The sequence below is a fragment of the Melanerpes formicivorus genome, unplaced genomic scaffold, assembly GCF_026170545.1.
Source record: "Melanerpes formicivorus ecotype bairdi unplaced genomic scaffold, bMelFor1.0.p_v2 SCAF_245, whole genome shotgun sequence".
NCBI lineage: Eukaryota > Metazoa > Chordata > Aves > Piciformes > Picidae > Melanerpes > Melanerpes formicivorus.
Window position 1 is genome coordinate 1 of NW_027142597.1, and position 20,602 is coordinate 20,602.

Here is a 20,602-nt window from a genome sequence, read left to right on the forward strand (position 1 = left end):
CGTTACCCCCCCACAAATGTAACACCCTTTGAGGTTTATAAAGCTCTTATCCCCCCTCCCCCCCCCCTCCCCCAGTCTAACATGGGTTGAGGTTCTGAACCCCCTCCCCACATCTAAGACAGTTTGAGGTTCATGAACCTCTTACCCTCTCCAATCCAACATGGGTTGGGGTTCATGAACCTCTTAACCCCCCCCCAAATCTAAGCCAGTTTGAGGTTCATGAACCTCTTACCCAACCAAATCTAAGCCAGTTTAAGGTTCTCAGACCTCTTACCCTCTCCAACCCAACATGGGTTGAGGCTCATGAACCTCTTACCCAACTCAAATCTAAGCCAGTTTAAGGTTCACAGACCTCTTACCCTCTCTGGTCTAACGTGGGTCGAGGCTCAGGAACCTCTTCCCCTCCAATACAGCACAGATCGAGGTTCATAAAACTCACACCCTCTCCTCCCCCCCAAATATACCATGGGTTGAGGCTCACGAACCTCTTCCCCTTCCAGTCTAACGTGGGTCGAGGCTCAGGAACCTCTTCCCCTCCAATACAGCACAGATCGAGGTTCATGACAACTCATCCTCCCCCAAACCTAACACAGTTCATAAACCTCTTTTCCCCCACCCTCCCCCATCCCCAAACCTATCACGCTTTGAGGTCCGCGAACCTCTTTACCCCTCCCACCTAACGCACTCTGAGGCTCATAACCCCCCCGCGGGGTCGCACAGCCGGAGGTGGATCCGCTGGAGCCGCGGAGTCAGGAGCAAGCTCAGCGCGGCGCCGGGGCCCGGGTTCATCCCTCGGCGTCGGCAGGGTGGGGGTCGGGGTCGGGGGGCTGGTGATTATTGGTCCGATCGGGAGTGTTCTTCGATTCCTCATCGATCCGGGTTGTGCTTCTCGCTGGGCTCTGCCGCGCTCGCTGCCCTCTCCCCCTCCCAGGAGGGGGCAAGGCGGCGGCGGTGCTGCTGGGTGGGCTGGGGGCTGCAGGCTGGCGAGGTTGGTTCTCCCAGGGCTTGCTTGGTGTTGCGGGGAGGGGTGGGGGGCGCGGGGGGAGGGGGGGGAGGTGTGCGGGGGGGTGGTGTTATTTCATGCCGATAACCGTCGGAAACCGACTCCCAACCCCCCCGGCCCGGCACCTCCCCAGCTTCATCCGAGCAGCCCTAGGGAGGCTTTAGACACCGGGGGGGGGCCTTTTCCGAGAGGTTTTGCAGCACGTCGTCGATTCTGTCGTCTTCAATCACCACTGGAAGGCAGGAGGGGAAGAAACAAAAGCCTGTCAGGGTGAGGAATCCTCTTCTGCCCCCCGCTCCCCCCCCGCCCTGAGGTGTTGGCACCCTGGAGTTTAGGGGGTAAGGGAGGGGAGGGTGTCAAACATCCGTGGTGCAGCCCGATGCCTCACGGGGTAGCTGGTGCCTGGGGAGGGTACCCAGCTCCCTGCACTCTGGCATGGTTGCCTGGCCCTGGGGAAGGTGCCTGGGACATGGTGGCTTGTCCCCAAGGCAGCTTCCTTCTCCTCTGCCCCCCAGAGAGGGTACCCTGCACGCTGGCACGGTGCTGTATCCGTCAGAAAGGTGCCTGGGACATGGTGGCTTGTCCCCAAGGCAGCTTCCCTCTCCTCTGCCCCCCAGAGAGGGTACCCTGCACACTGGCACAATGCTGTATCCCTCAGGAAGGTGCCTGGGACACACTGGCTTGTCCCCAGGGCAGGTCCCTTCTCCTCTACACCCCAGGGGTGGTCTCCAGGGCCCTCAGGAGGGTACCTGGCACACACTGGCTTGTCCCCAGGGCAGGTCCCTTCTCCTCTACACCCCAGAGATGGTCTCCAGGGCCCTCAGGAAGGTCCCTGGCACACACTGGCTTGTCCCCAGGGCAGGTCCCTTCTCCTTTACATCCCTGAGGATTGTCCCTGCTGCCCTGTTCCTCAGCAAGGTACCCAGGACACGATGCCCTGCCCCCAGAGATGGTCCCCGCTACCAAACTCCCCAGGGAAGGTCCCCAGTGTCCAACATCCTGCAGGGAGCATGGTGCACCCTGTCCTGGCCTTGGGGAGCTCCCCAGTGTCCTGCATCCCTGGGGAGGGTCCCTAGAGCCTGATGGCCATCACCTCACTGCCATCCCCAGGGATGCTCCCCTCTTCCCAGTGTCCTGCATCCCAGAAAGGACACGATGCCTGTCACCCTCTAGGGTACCCACCCTGTCCTCAGGGATGCTCCCTGCATCCCGGGAAGGCTCTCAGTGCCCCATCCCAGGGGAAGGTCGCTGGGAGGTGATGCCTGGCATCCCACAGGGCACCTGGGGCGCTGTGTTCCATCCCCGGGGCCACTCCCTGCACCCCTGGGGAAGGCTCCCGGTGCCCCATCCCCGGGGATCCTCTCCTCTTCCCGGCGTCCTGCATCCCGGGAAGATCCCTGGGACCTGCTGCTCGACATCCCACAGGGTAACCCAGTGCACGGCAGGCTCCCGGTGCTTTACCCCTGGCCGTGCTCCCTGCATCCCACTGTTCTGCGTCCCGGGGAGGCTCCTGGCTCCCTCTCTGCGGGGATAATCCCTGCGTCCAGCAAAGGCTCCCGGTGCTCCGTCCCGGGGGATACTCCCTGCATGCCGGGAAGGCTCCCAGTGCCCTGTCCCCGGGAATGTTCCCTGCATCCCGCAATGACTCCCAGTGCCCTGTCCCCGGGAATGCTCCCTGCATCCAAGGAAGGCTCCCGGTGCATCCCGGGAAGGCTCCCGGTGCAGCATCCCCGGGAATGCTCTCTACATCCCGGGAAGGCTCCGGGTGCAGCATCCCCGGGAACGCTCCCTGCATCCTGGGAATGCTCCCTGCATCCCGGGAAGCCTTGGGGTGCTGCATCCTGGGAACGCTCCCCATGCAGCATCCCCGGGAACGCTCTCTGCATCCCAGGAAGGCTCCGAGTGCAGCATCCCCGGGAACGCTCCCTGCATCCCGGGAAGGCTCCCGGTGCAGCATCCCCGGGAACGCTCTCTGCATCCCGGGAAGGCTCTGAGTGCAGCATCCCCGGGAACGCTCCCTGCATCCCAGGAAGGCTCCCGGTGCAGCATCCCCGGGAACGCTCCCTGCATCCCGGGAAGGCTCCCGGTGCAGCATCCCCGGGAACGCTCCCTGCATCCCGGGAAGGCTCTGAGTGCAGCATCCCCGGGAATGCTCCCTGCATCCCGGGAAGGCTCCCGGTGCAGCATCCCCGGGAATGCTCCGTGCATCCCGGGAAGGCTCCCGCTGCCCCATGCCCGGGGCAGGTCCCGGTGCTCCCCCCTGGCTCCCCCCGTTCCCAGCCCCCTCCGGCACCCACCTCTCTTGCTGCGGCCGATCTGCCCCAGTTTGGGAGGCCGCTTGCCCTGCCCTCCGGCGAGGAGCGTGTCGGGGCCGCGGAGACGAACGGGGAAGGGGAGCTGCCCCACGGCCGCGTCCCCCGCCAGCTGCCCCTCGCCGTAGGGCGGCCCCTCCGACATGGGGGCGGCGGGGGGGGGCCCGCCGCCGCCGCCACCCCCCGACAGCCTCCCGGGGCTCGGGGCCCTCGGGCCCGGGGCAGAGGCGCAACGGGGCGCGAAGCGGCCGCCCCGTCACATCCCGGCCCCGGCTCCGGCGCTGCTCTGGCGGCTCCGCGGCTGCGGCTGCGGCTCCGGCGGCTCCGGCGATAGAGGAGCGGGGGGCGGGACCGGGCGGGACCGGGAGGGACGGGGCGGGAGCGGGACGGCCCCTCCCAACTCCCCCTCGGGATCGGCAGCGGCACCGCCCCCGGCCGGCTGCCCCACGCACCCCGGGGATCCCCGGGACTGCCCCACCGGAGTGTCCCGCAGCGTCGCCGGGGAGCGGGGAGCTGCCCCACAGCATTCATGGGGAGCAGGGAGCTGCCACACAGCATTCCTGGAGCATTCAGAGCTGCCCCATAGCATCCCCGGCGTGCCCGGCACTATCCATGTGCAGCCCGGTGCTGCCCCACAGCATCCATGTGGAGCCCAGTGCTGCCCCACGGCATCCCTGCTGAGAGTGCAATTGTCCTGCAGCATCCCTAGGGGCCGTGAGACACTCCTGAGCAGCCCGGAGCTGTCCCGGTGCATCCCTGGGGAGCACGGAGCTGCCCCTCAGCATCTTTCCAGAGCCCCACAGTATCCTTGGGGCCCCAAGGCTGCCTTACAACAGCACCCAGACAGCTCAGGCTGCCCAGTGGCCATCCTTAGGGAGCTCAGAGCTGCCCCACAACAGCCCTGAGGAGCCTGGAGCTGCCTTAGAGCAATCCTCAAAGAAACCAGGTTGCTCCACAGCATCCCTGGGGAGCCCAGAGCTGAGCTACAGAATCCCTGAGGATCCTGGAGCTGCCCCAGGGCTGCTCCTGGGAAGCTTAGAGCTGAGCCACAGAATCCCTGAGGATCCTGGAGCTGCCCCAAGGGTGCTCCTGGGAAGCTCAGGGCTGTACCAGAGCATTTCTGGGGTGCCCTGCAGTACCCCTGAGGATCCTGGAGCTGCCCCAAGGCTGCTCCTGGGAAGCTCAGAGCTGTACCAGAGCATTCCTGGGGTGCCCTGTAGTACCCCTGAGGATCCTGGAGCTGCCCCACAACTGCTCCTGGGAAGCTCAGAGCTGTACCAGAGCATTTCTGGGGTGCCCTGCAGTACCCCTGAGGATCCTGGAGCTGCCCCACAGCATCCCAAGTGCTTCTCCCCAGGAGCAGAGGCTCAGCCCCACAACTGCTCTACAGAATTGCACCCCTGCAGGGCCCCTGGGGGGCTGCCAGCTGGGGACCCATCCTGTGTGCTCTCAGTTGTTGGTCCCCAGGACACAATCCCAGCAGAAGGCTTCCTGGGGGGGCGGGGGGGGGGGGGGGGCAGTATCTTTTGGGTGGCTGTGAGCTTCCAACAGGATTTCCCTCCCAGGCAGCACAGGACCATCAGGATGAGTGCCCAAGACACCCAGCCAGCCTGGCCCAGGAGTGCTGCTGTGTGCCTGGGGGCTCCCAGACTGCAGAGATTTTGGGGAGGGGGCTGCTCAGCTGTCCTGCCTGTGGGAGGGGGCAGGGGGGGGAGCAGCCCAACCCCCTTCTGTGCCAGGGTAGATTTTGTGTCCATCTGCAGGTGCTTTTTTTTCTCCTGGCTCCTCCTGGAGCAGAGCAGGATTTGGGGTAGGGGAAGGACAGGGCTCTCCCCCTCCCCCCCCAACCCCCCCGGGGGTGGGGGGTAGCTCCCATCCCCAAATCCCTCAAGGGTGCTGCAATCCTGAGCTGCCAGAACCCCTCTGCCTTGCACCCACACACACCCCCGGAGCTGTCAGCTCCTTACATAAGGGTTGAAAGCCGTGGGGGGTGGGGGAAAGCTTGAACACAGGAGGCAAAAAGGTACTGGGGGAAGAAATAAACCACAACCACCACCACCACCCCCCTCAAACAAAAAAGTGTATTTTTAGGCTCTGAGCGACGGCTTCGCTCCCTCAGCGCCACGCTGAGGGCTGAGCCTGAAGCCTGCAGCCCCCTGGTGGCCCCCACGGAGAGGAGGAAGGTCTGGGGGGAGGGGGGGGGGGACGGGAGGAAGGGATGCGTTGGACCCTGGAAGTTCAGCTGGGGGAGAGGGAAGGCAAAGGTTTGCTGTGGCACAGGGTTGGAATGGATACACACAACACCACCCCCCACCCCCAAAAAGCCTTCTAAAGATGGATGAGGAGAGGAGAGGAGAGGAGAGGAGAGGAGAGGAGAGGAGAGGAGAGGAGAGGAGAGGAGAGGAGAGGAGAGGAGAGGAGAGGAGAGGAGAGGAGAGGGAGAGGAGAGGAGAGGAGAGGAGAGGAGAGGAGAGGAGAGGAGAGGAGAGGAGAGGAGAGGAGAGGAGAGGAGAGGAGAGGAGAGGAGAGGAGAGGAGAGGAGAGGAGAGGAGAGGAGAGGAGAGGAGAGGAGAGGAGAGGAGAGGAGAGGAGAGGAGAGGAGAGGAGAGGAGAGGAGAGGAGAGGAGAGGAGAGGAGAGGAGAGGAGAGGAGAGGAGAGGAGAGGAGAGGAGAGGAGAGGAGAGGAGAGGAGAGGAGAGGAGAGGAGAGGAGAGGAGAGGAGAGGAGAGGAGAGGAGAGGAGAGGAGAGGAGAGGAGAGGAGAGGAGAGGAGAGGAGAGGAGAGGAGAGGAGAGGAGAGGAGAGGAGCATAGAATAGAATAGAATAGAATAGAATAGAATAGAATAGAATAGAATAGAATAGAATAGAATAGAATAGAATAGAATAGAATAGAATAGACCAGACCAGGTTGGAAAAGACCTCAGAGATCATCAAGTCCAACCTCTCACCCAGCACCATCTGATCAACTCAACCAGGGCACCAAGCACCCCACCAAGTCTTTTCCTAAACACCTCCAGGGATGGGGACTCCACCACCTCCCTGGGCAGCACATTCCCATGGCCAATCTCTCTTGCTGGGAAGAATTTCTTCCTCACCTCCAGCCTAAACCTCCCCTGGCACAGCTTCAGACTGTGGCCTCTTGTTCTGGGGCTGGCTGCCTGCCTGGCAGAAGAGACCAACCCCTTCCTGGCTACAACCTCCCTTCAGGGAGTTGGAGAGAGCAAGAAGGTCTCCCCTGAGCCTCCTCTTCTGCAGGCTAAGCAACCCCAGCTCCCTCAGCCTCTCCTCCCAGGGCTGTGCTCCAGACCCCTCCCCAGCTTTCTTGCCCTTCTCTGGACACCTTCCAGCAGCTCAACCTCTTTCCTGACCTGAGGAGCCCAGAACTGGACACAGGACTCCAGGTGTGGCCTAAGCAGTGCTGAGCACAGGGCAGGATGAGCTTCCTGCTCCTGCTGGCCACACTCTTCCTGCTGCAGGCCAGGATGCCCTTGGCCTTCTTGGCCACGTGGGCACACTGCTGGCTCCTGTTCAGCCTACTGTCATCCACTCCCCCCAGGTCCCTCTCTGCCTGGCTGCTCTCAGCCACTCTGCCCCCAGCCTGTAGCACTGCCTGGGGTTGTTGTGGCCAATGTGCAGCACCTGGCACTTGGATGTGTTCAATCTCCTGCCCTTGGCCTCTGCCCATCTGCCCAGCCTGGCAAGGTCCCTCTGCAGAGCTCTGCTTCCCTCTAACAGCTCAACTCCTGCCCCCAGCTTGCTGTCATCTGCAAATTCACTGCTGATGGACTCAATCCCCTCCTCCAGCTCATCAATAAAGATATTGAACAGGCTGGGGCCCAGCACTGCTCCCTGGGGCACACCACTGGTGCCTGGCTGCCAGCTGGCTGTGGCACCATTCCCCACCACTCTCTGGGCAAAGGAGCTGGGGGTCTGAGGTGGTGCAGACCTTTAATCCACCCTCCTGGGGACCAGCTGGGCAGAGTTGATCCCTGGGGAAAATCCCAGGGGTTTCCTGGGGGGCTCGTTTGCCTTCCACCCCCCACCCCCCAACCCCCCCAGATGCACTCTGAGCTGGCAATAAAAGGAGGTTTTCATTGTCTGGCAGCAACGGAAGGGCACAAAGGGCGAGGCAGGGGGGAGAGGAGAGGCACCCGGAGCAGCGAGAGGCATTCTGGCCGTGCCTGCCGGGATTCTGGCCGTGCCTGCCGGGATTCTGGCTCTTCCCCGCTCTCAGGCAGCCCACAGGCAGGCAGCCACCGCCACCTACAGCCGGAGGGAGGGCTGGATGCAGCCCTTCGTGCTGCTGGAGCTGTCAAAGCTCCTTCTGGGGCTGAAGGTGGTCCTTCGAGATGCTGGAGTTGCCCAAAGCTCTCCTTCCCTGCTGCTGGATGCATCCCGTGGAGGCACAGGGCTGCCAGACTCTCCCATCCTGGGGTTGGATTCAGCTCTTCGTGGTGCTGAGGCTGCCCAAAGCTCTGCTCTCTGGGCTGGAGGTAGGTGCTGAAGCTATACAAAGCTCTGCTCCTGGGGGCTGGATGTGGCCTGCTGAGGTGCTGGGCTTGCCCTAAGCTCAGCTCTCGGGCCTGAATGTGCTGCTGGAGCTGCCCAAACCCCTTCTTCTGGGGTTGAATGTGGCCCTTGGAGGTGCTGGAGCTGTCCAAAACCTTACTCCTGGGGCTGGATGTGGTGCTGAAGCTGCCCAAAGCTCACCTCCTGGGGCTGGATGTGGTGCTGAGGCTGCCCAAAGCCCTTCTCCTGGGGCTGGATGTGGTGCTGGTGCTGGCCAAAGCAAGCCTTCTGGGCCTGAAGTGGTGCTGGGGCTGGCCAAAGCTCGCCTTCTGGGGCTAGAGTGGTGCTGAGGCTGCCCAAAGCTCACCTCCTGGGGCTGGGTGTGGGGCTGGAACTGCCCAAAAGCCTTCTTCTGGGGCTGGGTGTGGTGCTGAGGCTGGTCAAAACCCTACTCCTGAGGGTGGGTGTGGTGCTGGAGCTGGTCAAAACCCTTCTCCTGGGGCTAGAGTGGTGCTGAGGCTGCCCAAAGCCCTTCTCCTGGGGCTAGAATGGTGCTGGGGCTGGCCAAAGCTCACCTCCTGGAGCTAGAGTGATGCTGAGGCTGCCCAAAACCCTTCTCCTGGGGCTGGATGTGGTGCTGGGCTGGTCAAAGCTCACCTCCTGGGGCTGGGTGTGGTGCTGAGGCTGGTCAAAACCCTTCTCCTGGGGCTAGAGTGGTGCTGAGGCTGCCCAAAGTCCTTCTCCTGGAGGTAGAGTGGTGCTGAGGCTGCCCAAAACCCTACTCCTGGGGCTAGAGTGATGCTGAGGCTGCCCCAAACCCTTCTCCTGGAGGTAGAGTGATGCTGAGGCTGCCCAAAACCCTTCTCCTGGAGCTAGAGTGATGCTGAGGCTGCCCAAAACCCTTCTCCTGGGGCTGGATGTGGTGCTGGGCTGGTCAAAGCTCACCTCCTGGGGCTGGGTGTGGTGCTGAGGCTGGTCAAAACCCTTCTCCTGGGGCTAGAGTGATGCTGAGGCTGCCCAAAACCCTTCTCCTGGAGCTAGAGTGGTGCTGAGGCTGCCCAAAGCCCTTCTCCTGGGGGTAGAGTGGTGCTGAGGCTGCCCCAATCCCTTCTCCTGGAGGTAGAGTGGTGCTGAGGCTGCCCCAATCCCTTCTCCTGGAGCTAGAGTGGTGCTGAGGCTGCCCAAAGCCCTTCTCCTGGGGGTAGAGTGGTGCTGAGGCTGCCCAAACCCCTTCTCCTGGGGCTGAAGTGGTTCCCACTCCTCAGGGCTCCATCCAACACAGACCCAAGCCAACCACCTCTTTTCCAGCCTGTTTTATTACTTTCCAGCCTGTTTTCTACTCCAGCAGAATCAGCCACAGCCTTTCCCTCTCCTCCCCTCCATCCCTAACACCCTGGCACGATGACAAAGGGATTGTGTGGATGGCTGTGCCCACACAACCTCCTGAAGAGCCCACCCTGCTCAGGTCAGTCCCCAGAGCCAGGTGACAGCAGCCCCCCAGAAGCCCAAACAGAGCTTTTTTTTCCCTCCCCCTTCCTCCCCCCCTCATTTTTATCACAGGTTTTGCAGTCAAGTCAAAGCCCAACACTTACCAGAGGAGCCTGGAGCTGCATCTCCCAGCTGGGCACTGTGCCATTTGCCAGGAATCCTCATTTCCCACCCCAAAAACCCTCTGGAGCAAGCATGCTGTGAGTGCCCAACAGCCAGACTCTCACCTTTGAAGCCCCACTGCAAGCACTCCATGGACTCAAGCTCCATCCCCTTCCCCCAGACCAAGCACTCAAGCTGCAGGGAGAGAAAACTCCTTGGGCAGGGGCAGCTTTCTGCCCCCAAACCAAGCTCTCAAGCAGGGAGGCAACAAAACCCCTTGGGGAGAGGAAGTTTTCTGTCCCCAAACCAGGCTCTCAAGCAGGGAGGTGACAAAACCCCTTGGGTAGGGGCAGCTTTCTCCCCCCCAAACCAAGCACTCAAACAGCAAGGGGACAAAACCCCTGGGGAAGAGGCAGTTTTCTCCCTCCAAACCAAGCCCTCAAGGAGGGAGGTAACAAAACCCCTTGGGTAGGAGCAGCTTTCTGCCCCTCAAACCAAGCTCTCAAGCAGGGAGGTGACTAAACCCCTTGGGCAGGGGCAGCATTCTCCCCCCCAAACCAAGCTCTCAAGCAGGGAGGTGACAAAACCCCTTGGGGAGAGGCAGTTTTCTGTCCCCAAACCAGGCTCTCAAGCAGGGAGGTGACAAAACCCCTTGGGGAGAGGCAGCTTTCTCCCTCCAAACCAAGCACTGAAGCTGCAGGGAGAGAAAACTCCTTGGGCAGGGGCAGCTTTCTGCCCCCAAACCAAGCCCTCAAGCAGCAAGGTGACAAAACCCCTTGGGAAGAGGCAGCTTTCTGTCCCCAAACCAGGCTCTCAAGTAGCAAGGTGACAAAACCCCTTGGGAAGAGGAAGTTTTCTGCCCCCCAACCAAGCTCTCAAGCAGCAAGGTGATAAAATCCCTTGGGGAGAGGCAGTTTGCTCCCTCCAAACCAAGCTCTCAAGCAGGGAGGTGCCAAAACCCCTTGGAGAGAGGCAGCTTTCTGTCCCCAAACCAGGCTCTCAAGCAGGGAGGTGCCAAACCCCCTCGGGGGGGAGAGGCAGCTCCCCACCCCGGGCAGCCCAGGGCCGGTTTAGCTGTTGTACAGAGGCACCACCCTGGCGATGCCCTGGCGGCAGATGGGGCACCGCCTGGGCTGGGGGAGGGCCTGGTAGCACTGGTGGCAGGAGCAAACGTGGCCGCACTCCAGGAAGACGCAGGCTTTGGGGCTGCTGAGGCAGACCACGCAGGCGTTCTTCAGCGTCTCCGCGCCCTCGGCGCCCACCTCCCGGAGGAGGCGCTCCTGAGCCTGCCGGAACTCCTCCTCCATCCGCCGCAGCTGCTTCCTCTCGCGGTGGTGCCGGTACTGCCGGCGGAGGAGGAAGAGGAGGATGGCGCCGGTGGCCAAGCCGAAGAGGAGGGTGAGGCTCTTCCAGAAGCGGGCGCCGGCCTCCTGCCGCCGCAGCAGGGAGTCGAAGTCGGCGGTGCTGAGGTAGTAGGGCATGGCCTGCTTGGGGGGCTGCAGCTTGATGCTGGAGCCGTCCAGCACCAGCTCGCCCACCCCCGTCAGGGCCGTGCCCACCTTCAGCATCTGCTCGGTCTCCTGGACGCCCTTGGGGCGCTCGCCGCTGATGTAGTGGCCGAGGGCGTCGGTGAAGGACTGCACGGAGGGGTGGAACTTCTCGTGCACCGTCTCCAGGCTGAGCTCGGCGGCCTCCAGGGGCTTCAGCACCCGCACGGCCACGCCGCCGCCGCCGCCGCCGGGCCCCTCCTCGGGCGGCGCCAGCTCGAAGGGGGCGGTGTTGGTTCGCTGGTGGATCAGCTTCTCGTAGTCGTTCCTGGGCAGGGAGGTGGAGGGGGCGGGGAGAAGGGCAAAAGGGAGGGGGGATGCATCAGGCTGAGCTGGGAAGGGAGGCGAGGGGAGGAGTTCTCTCCAACTGGCACAGTCTCCAGCTGCGCCAGGGGAGGTTCAGGCTGGAGGGGAGGAGAAAGTTCTGCCCAGCAAGAGAGATTGGCCATTGGGAATGTGCTGGCCAGGGAGGTGGTGGAGTCCCCATCCCTGGAGGTGCTCAGGAGGGGACTGGATGTGGCCCTTGGAGCCATGGGTTAGCTCAGTATTCAGTATCACCAAGGTTGGAAGAGGCCTCAAAGATCATCGAGGCCAACCTGTCACCACAGACCTCATGGCTAGGGCAGGCTGTCAGGAGGTGCTGGGTGACAGCTTGGCCTTGCTGAGCTCTGAGGTCTTTTCCAACCTGGTTGATTCTGTGGCTTTTGAGAAGGGGGTTTGCAGTGACAGGAGGTGGGGAATGGCTTTGAGCTAGGAGAGGGGAGATTGAAGAATTTCTTCCTCATCTCCAGGCTCAGAGTGAGGGTGGAGAGGCACTGGCACAGGCTGCCCAGGGAGGCTGTGGATGCCTCCTCCTCCCTGGAGGTGTTCAAGGCCAGGCTGGATGAGGCCTTGAGCAGCCTGGGCTGGTGGGAGGTGTCCCTGCCCATGGCAGGGGGTTGGAACTGGATGAGCTTTAAGGTCCCTCCCAACCCAATGATTCTAAGATTGGGAGGACTGCCACCCATCTCCTGCCCTGAGTGAAGTCTCTGTGGATGAGACTCACTGGAGAGCAGAACCTTTCCCCTCATGGCACCACCTGGGTGTGTAGGAGGCCTCTGCACTCTCACCTCAGAGAATCCTACAGTGGTTTGGGTTGGAAAGGTCCTTAAAGCTCATCCAGTTCCAAGCCCCCTGCCAGGAGCAGGGACACCTCCCACCAGCCCAGGCTGCTCAAACCTCATCCAGCCTGGCCTTGAACACCTCCAGGCAGAGGCCATCCACAACCTCCCTGGGCAACCTGTTCCAGTGTCTCCCCACCCTCACTGGAAAGAATTTCTCCTCATTCTCCAGCCTAATATCCACCTCAACACTTCCACAGTCCTGATGGGAGCAGCATGGGCTTCCCCTGGCCCCAGGAGAGCACTTCAGCCCACCTAAATCCCCCTCAGGCCACCAGAACCAAGGGCTGTGTGTCCCCCACACCCCAAGTTGATAAGCCAAGGCTGGAGGAGCATCACTTTGCTCTCATCTCAGCAGCTCTCTGTGACTGGGCCTGACTCAAACCCAGCTGCATTTCTGGTTTGAAGGTGTTGGGTTTGCTCAGCAAAGCCCCATCCTGTGGCCAACCTCCATGACAACAACTTGGGGCTGCTGCTAATGCCCTGCCCATGGTGGGCTGCTCCAGCTGCTTGTCCTCTACAGCCCCTCCCTGAGCTCTGAAGGCATTCTGGCAGCTACAGCAAGGTCACTGGGACCTCTTGAGTCACTCTGGCCATGCCTAAAGCAATGCCAGAGTTATCAGGCCCTCCCAAAGCACTTCAGCTGGTCTGAGAAGTGGACATTTGTGGGCAGCAGGCACGTACCAGAGGTGGGTTGTTCGGTTCCACACCATCTTGTGCTCCTGCAGTGTCAGCCTCTGGACAACACCCTTGCAGTTCTCCACAAACTGGCTGCTCAGGGTCTCCTTAACAGATCTCACCACACCTGGAAGACAAACCCAGAGCACGTGAAGAGCTCCTGAATCATCAGTTCTGCTTTTTCTGGCCTACAGTGAGCACAGGAAGTGTCTGAACAAGATGAGCTTATAGACCATACTAAGCTGGGTGGGAGTGCTGATCTGCTGGGGGGTCAGGAGGCTCCACAGAGGAGCCTGGACAGGCTGGAGCAATGGGCTGAGGTTCAGCAAGGCCAAGTGCTGGGTCCTGCACTTGGGTCACAATTCTGTGAGTGCTCCAGGCTTGGGAAAGAGTGGCTGGAAACTGCCCAGTGCAGGAAGATCTGGCTGTTGGTTGACAGCAGATGAAGGTGAGCCAGTGTGTGGCCAGGTGGCCAAAAAGGCTACCAGCATCCTGGCTCGGATTAGCAAAGAGTGAGACCAGGAGGATCAGGGCCGGGATCATCCCCCCCTGCTGGGCACTGGGGAGGCCACACCTTGAATAAATGGTTCAGGTTTGAGCCTCTCGTTGCAAGAAGGACATTGAAGAGCTGGAGCGTGTCCAGAGAGGGGCAACAAAGCTGGTGAGGGGGCTGGAGAACAGGGCTGGGGAGGAGCAGCCGAGGAAACTGGGGCTGTTCAGCCCGTAGGTGAGCTGACGAGTGCAGCAGCGTGGGACTGGGCCCGGGGCCGACACGGCGAGAGGCCGGCGGGGGTGAGGCCCTCCCCCTGCCCCTTCTCCTGCCCGCCCTGCCCCTACCTTCGATGACGGCGTAGGGCACGCATCGCCCCGGCGCCTCCAGCAGCACTGCCCGCAGATCCCCGTCCAGCCGAACCCTCCTGGCACCCTGCGGGGAGGAAACGAGAGGCCACTGCTCAGCAGACGGGCTCAGGCCGCGATTCGGGCCCAGGCCGCGATGCGGGAGCAGGCCGCGAGGGTGCATTTCCGCCCCCGGAAGCGTTCCCGGGCACCCACCTCCAGGCCGCGGGCGACGCGGGCCTTCTGCCGGTACACGGAGTAGAGCAGGGCAGTGACGGCGGTGCTGGCGGCCAGCAGCGCGGCCTGCACGGCCGAAGGCCGCCCGCCGCCGCCGCCGCCCTCCATGGCCGCCGTTGCCGCGGCAACAGCCGGCGCGGCGTGATGACGTCACGGCGGGGGCGCGGGGCGATGGCGTCACAGCGGCGCTCTGCCCACGTGGCGCCGCTGCCATGGAGGCGCAGCCCTGCAGGGCTGCCGGTCCCGGCTGCGGGGGCAAAAAGGGCCTTCGGCACACACCCCCCGAAGTCTTTGGGGGGGATTATAAGCACCAAATCCTAGCCCCGAAGGGCATGAGAAGGGGAGGCGGCCGGATGCCGACCCCACAGGGCTTTGGGATGGGTTAGATCCCCGCTCTGGGGTCTTTAGGATGGGACAAACCCAGGCTCTGAGTTCTTAGGAAGGGGTAAATCCCAGCTCTCAGTTCTTTAGGAAGGGGTAAATCCCAGCTCTGAGTTCTTAGGAAGGGGTAAATCCCAGCTCTGAGTTCTTTAGGAAGGGGTGAACTCCAGCTCTGCTTTAGGGTGGGCTAAATCCCAGCTCTCAGTTCTTTAGGGTGGGGTAAATCCCAGCTCTGCTTTAGGGTGGGGTAGATCCAAACTCTTGAGTTCTTTAGCATGGGTAAATCCCAGCTCTGGGGTCTTGCAGGGGGTGGGACAGATCCCAGCCCTCCATCTCCACCCCCTTCTTTTCTTGGGGGGGGATATAAACTCCAGACCCACAAGGCCTTGGGGGAGGGTTAGCCCATGTCTTAGCTTACCCCTCAGGGGCTTGGTAGTGGGCACCAAATCCTCCTATGCTGTGGCTGTGAGGGGAGTATCATGGCATCAGTAAGGTTGGAAAAGACCTGAGAGATCATCAAGTCCAACCTGTCACCCAACACCTCCTGATTAACTAAACCCCAGCTCCCTTAACCTCTACCCCCAGTGCATCCCCACCACCACCAAGGGAGGGTAGCAAAACACAAATCCCAGCCCCTCCAAGCCTGAGGGTCTGAGACCAAAACCCTGGACTTGGGGGGGTATCACCCCAGATCCTAGCCCTGTGCCTTTCGGGGGGGAGGGGCTGTTTGCATCCCCTCATTTGGCTCCTGGGGTTAAATCCACACTTCAGGGCCTCGAATGAAGGGCAGCCCAAATCCCATCCCCACTTAAACCTGATGAGTGTCAGGCCAAAGCTATGGCCTGGGGGGAATCTGCCCAACCCCCCATCCCTATAGCCCCGTGGGGGGCAGGGGTTGTTTGTACCTCCTCACTGTGCTGTGGGGGAGCATCCCCACTGACACCCCCAGGACTTTTTTGCAGGGGACACCCCCACTCCCAGCCCTTCCTGAGCTGTGGTGATGTCAAACCCCCTCTGGCTGGGCTTTGTGGGGGGAATCCACTCAAACCCCAGCCCTGTAGCACCTGGGGAGGGGGTAAATTGTTTACATTCCCTCACGGGGCTGTGGGCCAGCAGCACCCTATGGCCCCAAAGGCCTCTCTGCTGCGAGGACACAGCGAGGCAGCCCCCAGCCCCATTTTGTAGGGTCCTCATGCAGAGCTGTGGCCAGGCTGGCAGGGACCTGTGCTTGGGGAGGGGACACACACCCACACACAAGACCCTGTTTCCCCACCCCCCATCCCCTTGCCACTGCTCATTCTGGAAAAGCAGTGAAAGAGGAGAGGAAAACGAGGGCGATTTTGAGTCCTTTGGTGACTGATGGCTGATGATAGAAGCTGGTTTGGGGGGGCACAGGGCGGGGGCTGCAGACAAGCCCTGCTCTCTGCTGAGTGCCCAAACCCCCTCTTGCAGCCTCCTCGGCACGGGGCGGGGAGAGGGAGGGGGGCCTTGTGCCACACCCCCCCCCCCCCCCAGCTCTATATTTAAGACATCAGTTGCCATGACTACGCCGCTCGGCTCTCGCCAGCCCTCGGTGCCGCAAGGGAGGGCGCAGGAAAGAAGTGGGGACCCCACAATATCCACCCCCCCCCACCCCCCCCCCAGCCCTCCCAGGTCAGCTCGGTGTAACACCCCCTCCTCCCTCCGAGAAAACCAGCTGCCTGGATGGTTAACTCTTCCCCTCCCGTTTGCCAGGGCCGGGGGCAGGAGGGACACGGGCGCCGTTAACACCACCGAAAACCACACGTTTCACTTTATTATGGCTGCTGCTGCTGCTGCTGCTGCTGCGGAGGCACAGAGAAAAGGGGGGGGGGGGGGGGGGAGGGGGGCGGGGGGAGGGAGAGCCCTGGGGGTGCACACATCATCGTCCTGGGGGGGGTGCACACATCATCGTCCTGGGGGTGCAAACCCCTTCCAGGGGGTGCAAACATCCCCATCCAGGGGGTGCAAACATCCCTTTCCTGGGGGTGCAAACATCCTCGTTCTGGAGGTGCAAACATTGCCATCCTGGGGGTGCAAACATCCTCGTCCTGGAGGTGCAAACATCCCTTTCCTGGGGGTGCAAACATCCCTTTCCTGGGGGTGCAAACATTGTCATTCTGGGGGTGCAAACATCCTCGTCCTGGGGGTGCAAAACATCCCCTTCCTGGGGGTGCAAACATCCTTGTCCTGGGGGGTGCAATCTCCTCCTCCCAAGGGTCTTCTCTGTCAACGAAGCCATCACGTCCCAGTTTCGACCCCCAAGGTGAGGAGGGTCCCACTTCAGCCACGCGGAGGGACGCCTCACCCCCAGACCCCTCAGCACAGGGCGGGCCGGGGGCCGCGCAGGCTGCACCCCCTCATCTCCCTGGCCAGCCGCAGCACCGCCGCTCGCTCCCCGACGCCGCCGTCCCCCAGGGGTGCCCCGGCCCCCCAAGGCAGCCTCCTCCTCCTCCTCCTCCAGGATGGAGCTGAGGCGCGGGGCGCAGCGAGGCCCTCTCGGCGGGCGGGCGGTAGGGGCACTTGGCGTTGAGCAGCTTGCGGAGGGGCACCAAGGGGACGATGGCGTCGCCCAGGAGCTGCTGCTGGACGTGGCGAAAGTCGTTCTGCCTCTTGAGCCGCTTGAACTCGTCGAAGGCGGAGGCCGAGGTCTGGTAGAGCAGCAGGGCCATGGCCCTCGCCTTGTCGGCTTTGGAGACCATGACGGCGTGGCAGCGCAGCACCACCGCCTTGTTCTTCACCTGGTGCCGGTACACCCAGGCGAAGACCTTGGGGTGGCGGCGGTCGGCGGCGCAGTAGGTGATGCGGTGCAGCAGGTACGCGTGGCCCAGCCGCCGGGCTTCCCTTCTCGCAGGGGGTCATGCGGATGCCTTGAGGCCCCAGCGTCAGCTTCATCTTGGCCCCCCCGCCGGAGCCGGCCTCGCTTTTAGCCCAGATCTTGCCCACCGCCTCCTCGGTGCAGCCTTCGCCTTTGGCGTGCAGGGTGACGGCGTTGCCCAGGTACCGCACGGTGTAGGTTGGGTCCTCTTTATTCAGCTCCACTTTCTGGCGTCTGCCGCGGAAGACGCTGCCCAAGCGCTCCAGCGGGCAGTCGGGCAGGAGGTCCGGGCAGGAGCGCAGGAACCCGGCCAGCAGCGCCGCGTAGCTCAGCCCTGGCCCCAGGCTCTTCCCTTTGCACTTGCGTTCATTCTCCACCTGCACAAACTTGCTCCGGCGCCAGGGCAGCATCTCCGCTCCGTTTCCCACCCCCTCCCAGCCCCCCTCCCCCCGCCTTCCACCACCCCCAGCAAGCCGCTCCGCACGCCTCCGCTAATCCCACTCGCACCCAAACCGCTTCCAAGGGGAAGCAAAAATAACCCTCTCCCTGACTCTAAACACCCAAACCCACTTGGGGGGCTGGAGTTGTGTTATTTCCATATACACCCACCCCCACCCCACCCCCCCGCTCTGGGGGGGTGGCGTAGCCCCTACCCCAAATGCAGCAGCGGTTAGCGATGCTGTCAAGCCCCCGGGGAGGATGCGGAGATGCTTTGACCGAGGAACGGCGGCGGCGTTCCGGCTTCTGCTGCTGCCGCTGCTGCTGCTTGCGGGGAGCGATGGCGAGGATGCAGCTCTCGTTCTCCCCGTGGGCTGCTCCACCTCCCCGCGCCGTCGCCGCTGCCACCGCGTCGCCCCGGCCCCTCGAGCACGCGGGGAGCTGCCGGTGGACTCCCACCCCCCGCCCCCCGCCGCCGCCGCCGTGCACGCCGACGGATGCGCGCTTGGCTCCGTGCTCGGGCAGGGGAGATGCTGGGGAGAGAAAGATTCGCACAACATCCATGCGGCTGCCAGACCTCCTGCCCCCAAAGCGTGGGGCGAGTTCGGGCAGGGTCTGGGCTGGGTGGATTTTGGAGAGGGGCAGACATCGGCTCCTGACCCTGCCGTGGGGAATCGAAAAAGAGCTTTTTTTCCCCCCCCAGATCTGACAAGAAGCACCGGGGTTGAGTGATCCTGCAGGTTTGCTGGCATTTTTCTTGTTTTGCTCCAGAAATCCCATTTCCCCCCATCATTTCTCAGCCAGCCTGACCTCGCTGCACTTCTTGGGCTGAGCTTTTGGCTTTTGGGGTGAGCTTTTGTGCTCAGCTTTTGGCTTTGGGGCTGAGCTTTTGGCTTTTGGTTGAGCTGTGGGCTTTTGGTTGAGCTTTTGGCTTTGGGGCTGAGGTTTTGGCTTGTGGGGCTGAGGTTTTGAGCTGAGCTTTTGGCTTTTGGTTGAGCTTTTGGCCTTGGGGCTGAGCTTTTGGCTTTGGGCTGAGCTTTTGAGCTGAGCTTTTGGCTTTGGGGCTGAGCTTTTGAGCTGAGCTTTTTGGCCTTGGGGCTGAGCTTTTGGCTTGGGGCTGAGCTTTTGAGCTGAGCTTTTGGCCTTGGGGCTGAGCTTTTGGCTTTGGGGCTGAGCTTTTGAGCTGAGCTTTTGGCTTTGGGGCTCAGCTTTTGGCTTTGGGGCTGAGCTTTTCGCTGAGCTTTTGACTTTTGGTTGAGCTTTGGCTTTGGGGCTGAGCTTTTGGCTTGTCGGGCTGAGGTTTTGAGCTGAGCTTTTTGGCTTTTGGTTGAGCTTTTGGCTTTTGGTTGAGCTTTTGGCTTTGGGGCTGAGCTTTTGGCTTGTGGGGCTGAGCTTTTGAGCTGAGCTTTTGGCTTTGGGGCTGAGCTTTTGGCCTGGGGGCTGAGATTTTGGGCTTTGGAGCTGAGCTTTTGAGCTGAGCTTTTGGCTTTGGGGCTGAGCTTTGGGGCTGAGCTTTTGGATTTGGGGCTGAGCTTTTGGCTTTTGGCTGAGCTTTTGGCCTTGGGGCTGAGCTTTGGCTTTGGGGCTGAGCTTTGGGGCTGAGCTTTTGGGTTTTGTGCTGAGCTTTTGGCTTTGGGGCTGAGGCTTTTGAGCTGAGCTTTTGGGTTTTGTGCTGAGCTTTTGGCTTTGGGGCTCAGCTTTTGGCTTTGGGGCTGAGCTTTTGGCTTTTGGCTGAGCCTTTTGGCTTTGGGGCTGAGCTTTTGGACCTGGGGGCTGAATTTTGGCTTTGGAGCTGAGCTTTTGAGATGAGATGAGCTTTTGGCTTTGGGGCTGAGCTTTTGAGCTGAGCTTTTGGCTTTGGGGCTGAGCTTTTGGCTTCGGGGCTGAGCTTTTGGCTTCGGGGCAGAGCTTTTGGCTTTGGGGCTGAGCTTTGGGTTTTGGGCTGAGCTCTTGGTTGAGCTTTTGAGGTGAGCTTGGTGAGCTTTTGGCTTTGGGGTTGAGCTTTTGCTTTTAACCTGTTGCTTTTAACTCCAGCCAAGGTCCTGGGACAGCTTCTCTGCAGGGAAAAGAAAACGTTGTTTCCCTGTGGAACAATCTGGGGAGGTTTGTAGGGAGTGCTGTGGGGTGCCTGGGAGAGCTCAGCCCGTAGTGGAGCCTGAAGCTGCTCAGGATTCAGCTTCTTTGGCTCAAACCCTTTCCCCCACTTATTTTTTTTAAGCATTTGGGGTTTCTTGTGGGATGCAGCAGAGAGGGCCCTGAGCTTGGGGGACCCACAGACATGCTCCAGCTGCTTTGAGATTTGCAAACAGGGGTGAGAAAGGGGTAGAATAGCAGCCGTGTGCCCCCCCAGGTTTTGGTCCATTTAGGAAGGAAAACCTTAGCAGGGTGTTGCAGGGAGTAGGAAGCCATTTCCCAGCAGCTTCCCAGCTTTGCTGTGGTCTGAGCAAAGCAACAACTGCAGCCTTAAAATAGCAGCTTTGCAGGCAGGCAGCACCAGCCCTGTTCCTCTCACTGCTGTGGCCTTTGTAGCTCTTTTCTTTCTTTCTTTCTTCTTCTTTCTTTCTTTCTCTTTCTTTCTTTCTTTCTTTCTTCTTTCTTTCTTTCTTTCTTTCTTTCTTTCTTTCTTTCTTCTTTCTTCTTTCTCTCTTTCTCTCTTTCTCTCTTTCTCTCTTTTCTCTCTTTCTCTCTTTCTCCTCTTTCTCTCTTTCTCTCTTTCTCTTCTTTCTCTCTTTCTCTCTCTTTCTCGTCTCTTTCTCTCTTTCTTTCTCTTTCTCTTTCTCTCTTTCTCTCTTTCTTCTCTTTCTCTTTCTCTCTTTCTCTCTCTTTCTCTCTTTCCTCTCTTTCCTCTACTCTCTCTCTCTTTCTCTCTTTCTCTCCTCTCTTTCTCTCTTTCTCTCTTTCTCCCCTTCCTTCTCTTCCTTTCTCCCTCTTCTCTCTTCCTCTTTCTTCCTTCCTTCCTCTCCTTCCCTCCTTCCTCTCTTCCTCCTTTTCCCCCTTCCCCCCATCCCCCTTCCTTCCCTCCTTCCTTCCCTTCCTTCCCTCCTTCCCTCCTTCCCTCCCTTCCTTCCTTCCTT

General features: G+C 61.1%; 3 protein-coding genes across 3 annotated transcripts; all 3 read right to left on the reverse strand.

Moving 5' to 3' along the window:
• Positions 1 to 463: 463 nt before the first annotated feature.
• Positions 464 to 3,632, reverse strand: CAMK2N1 (calcium/calmodulin dependent protein kinase II inhibitor 1). Its single transcript, XM_068169925.1, has 2 exons — positions 3,301 to 3,632; positions 464 to 1,235 (listed from the first exon to the last, which is right to left on the reverse strand). Exons 1-2 carry the CDS (start codon positions 3,458 to 3,460, stop codon positions 1,153 to 1,155), a joined length of 243 nt encoding a protein of 80 aa, XP_068026026.1. The 5' UTR covers positions 3,461 to 3,632; the 3' UTR covers positions 464 to 1,152.
• A 5,492-nt stretch (positions 3,633 to 9,124) lies between these two features.
• MUL1 (mitochondrial E3 ubiquitin protein ligase 1) lies at positions 9,125 to 14,002 on the reverse strand. The gene is made up of 4 exons (XM_068169921.1): positions 13,853 to 14,002; positions 13,637 to 13,724; positions 12,806 to 12,926; positions 9,125 to 11,229 (listed from the first exon to the last, which is right to left on the reverse strand). Exons 1-4 carry the CDS (start codon positions 13,979 to 13,981, stop codon positions 10,485 to 10,487), a joined length of 1,083 nt encoding a protein of 360 aa, XP_068026022.1. The 5' UTR covers positions 13,982 to 14,002; the 3' UTR covers positions 9,125 to 10,484.
• Positions 14,003 to 16,492: 2,490 nt separating this feature from the next.
• FAM43B (family with sequence similarity 43 member B) lies at positions 16,493 to 17,922 on the reverse strand. The gene is given in 4 exon segments (XM_068169922.1): positions 16,493 to 16,702; positions 16,704 to 16,763; positions 16,765 to 17,112; positions 17,114 to 17,922. Coding segments are annotated over 4 exon segments (906 nt in total). The 5' UTR covers positions 17,501 to 17,922; the 3' UTR covers positions 16,493 to 16,591.
• Positions 17,923 to 20,602: the final 2,680 nt, after the last annotated feature.

Coding starts and splice junctions, on each gene's coding strand:
- MUL1 (XM_068169921.1), bottom strand. CDS start 13,981: ATGGAGGGCGGCGGCGGCGGCGGGCGGCCTTCGGCCGTGCAGGCCGCG. Junction 13,725..13,852: donor GCGTCGCCCGCGGCCTGGAG/GTGGGTGCCCGG, acceptor TCCTCCCCGCAG/GGTGCCAGGAGGGTTCGGCT. Junction 12,927..13,636: donor GCCCTACGCCGTCATCGAAG/GTAGGGGCAGGG, acceptor TTTGTCTTCCAG/GTGTGGTGAGATCTGTTAAG.
- CAMK2N1 (XM_068169925.1), bottom strand. CDS start 3,460: ATGTCGGAGGGGCCGCCCTACGGCGAGGGGCAGCTGGCGGGGGACGCG. Junction 1,236..3,300: donor GATCGGCCGCAGCAAGAGAG/GTGGGTGCCGGA, acceptor CCTGCCTTCCAG/TGGTGATTGAAGACGACAGA.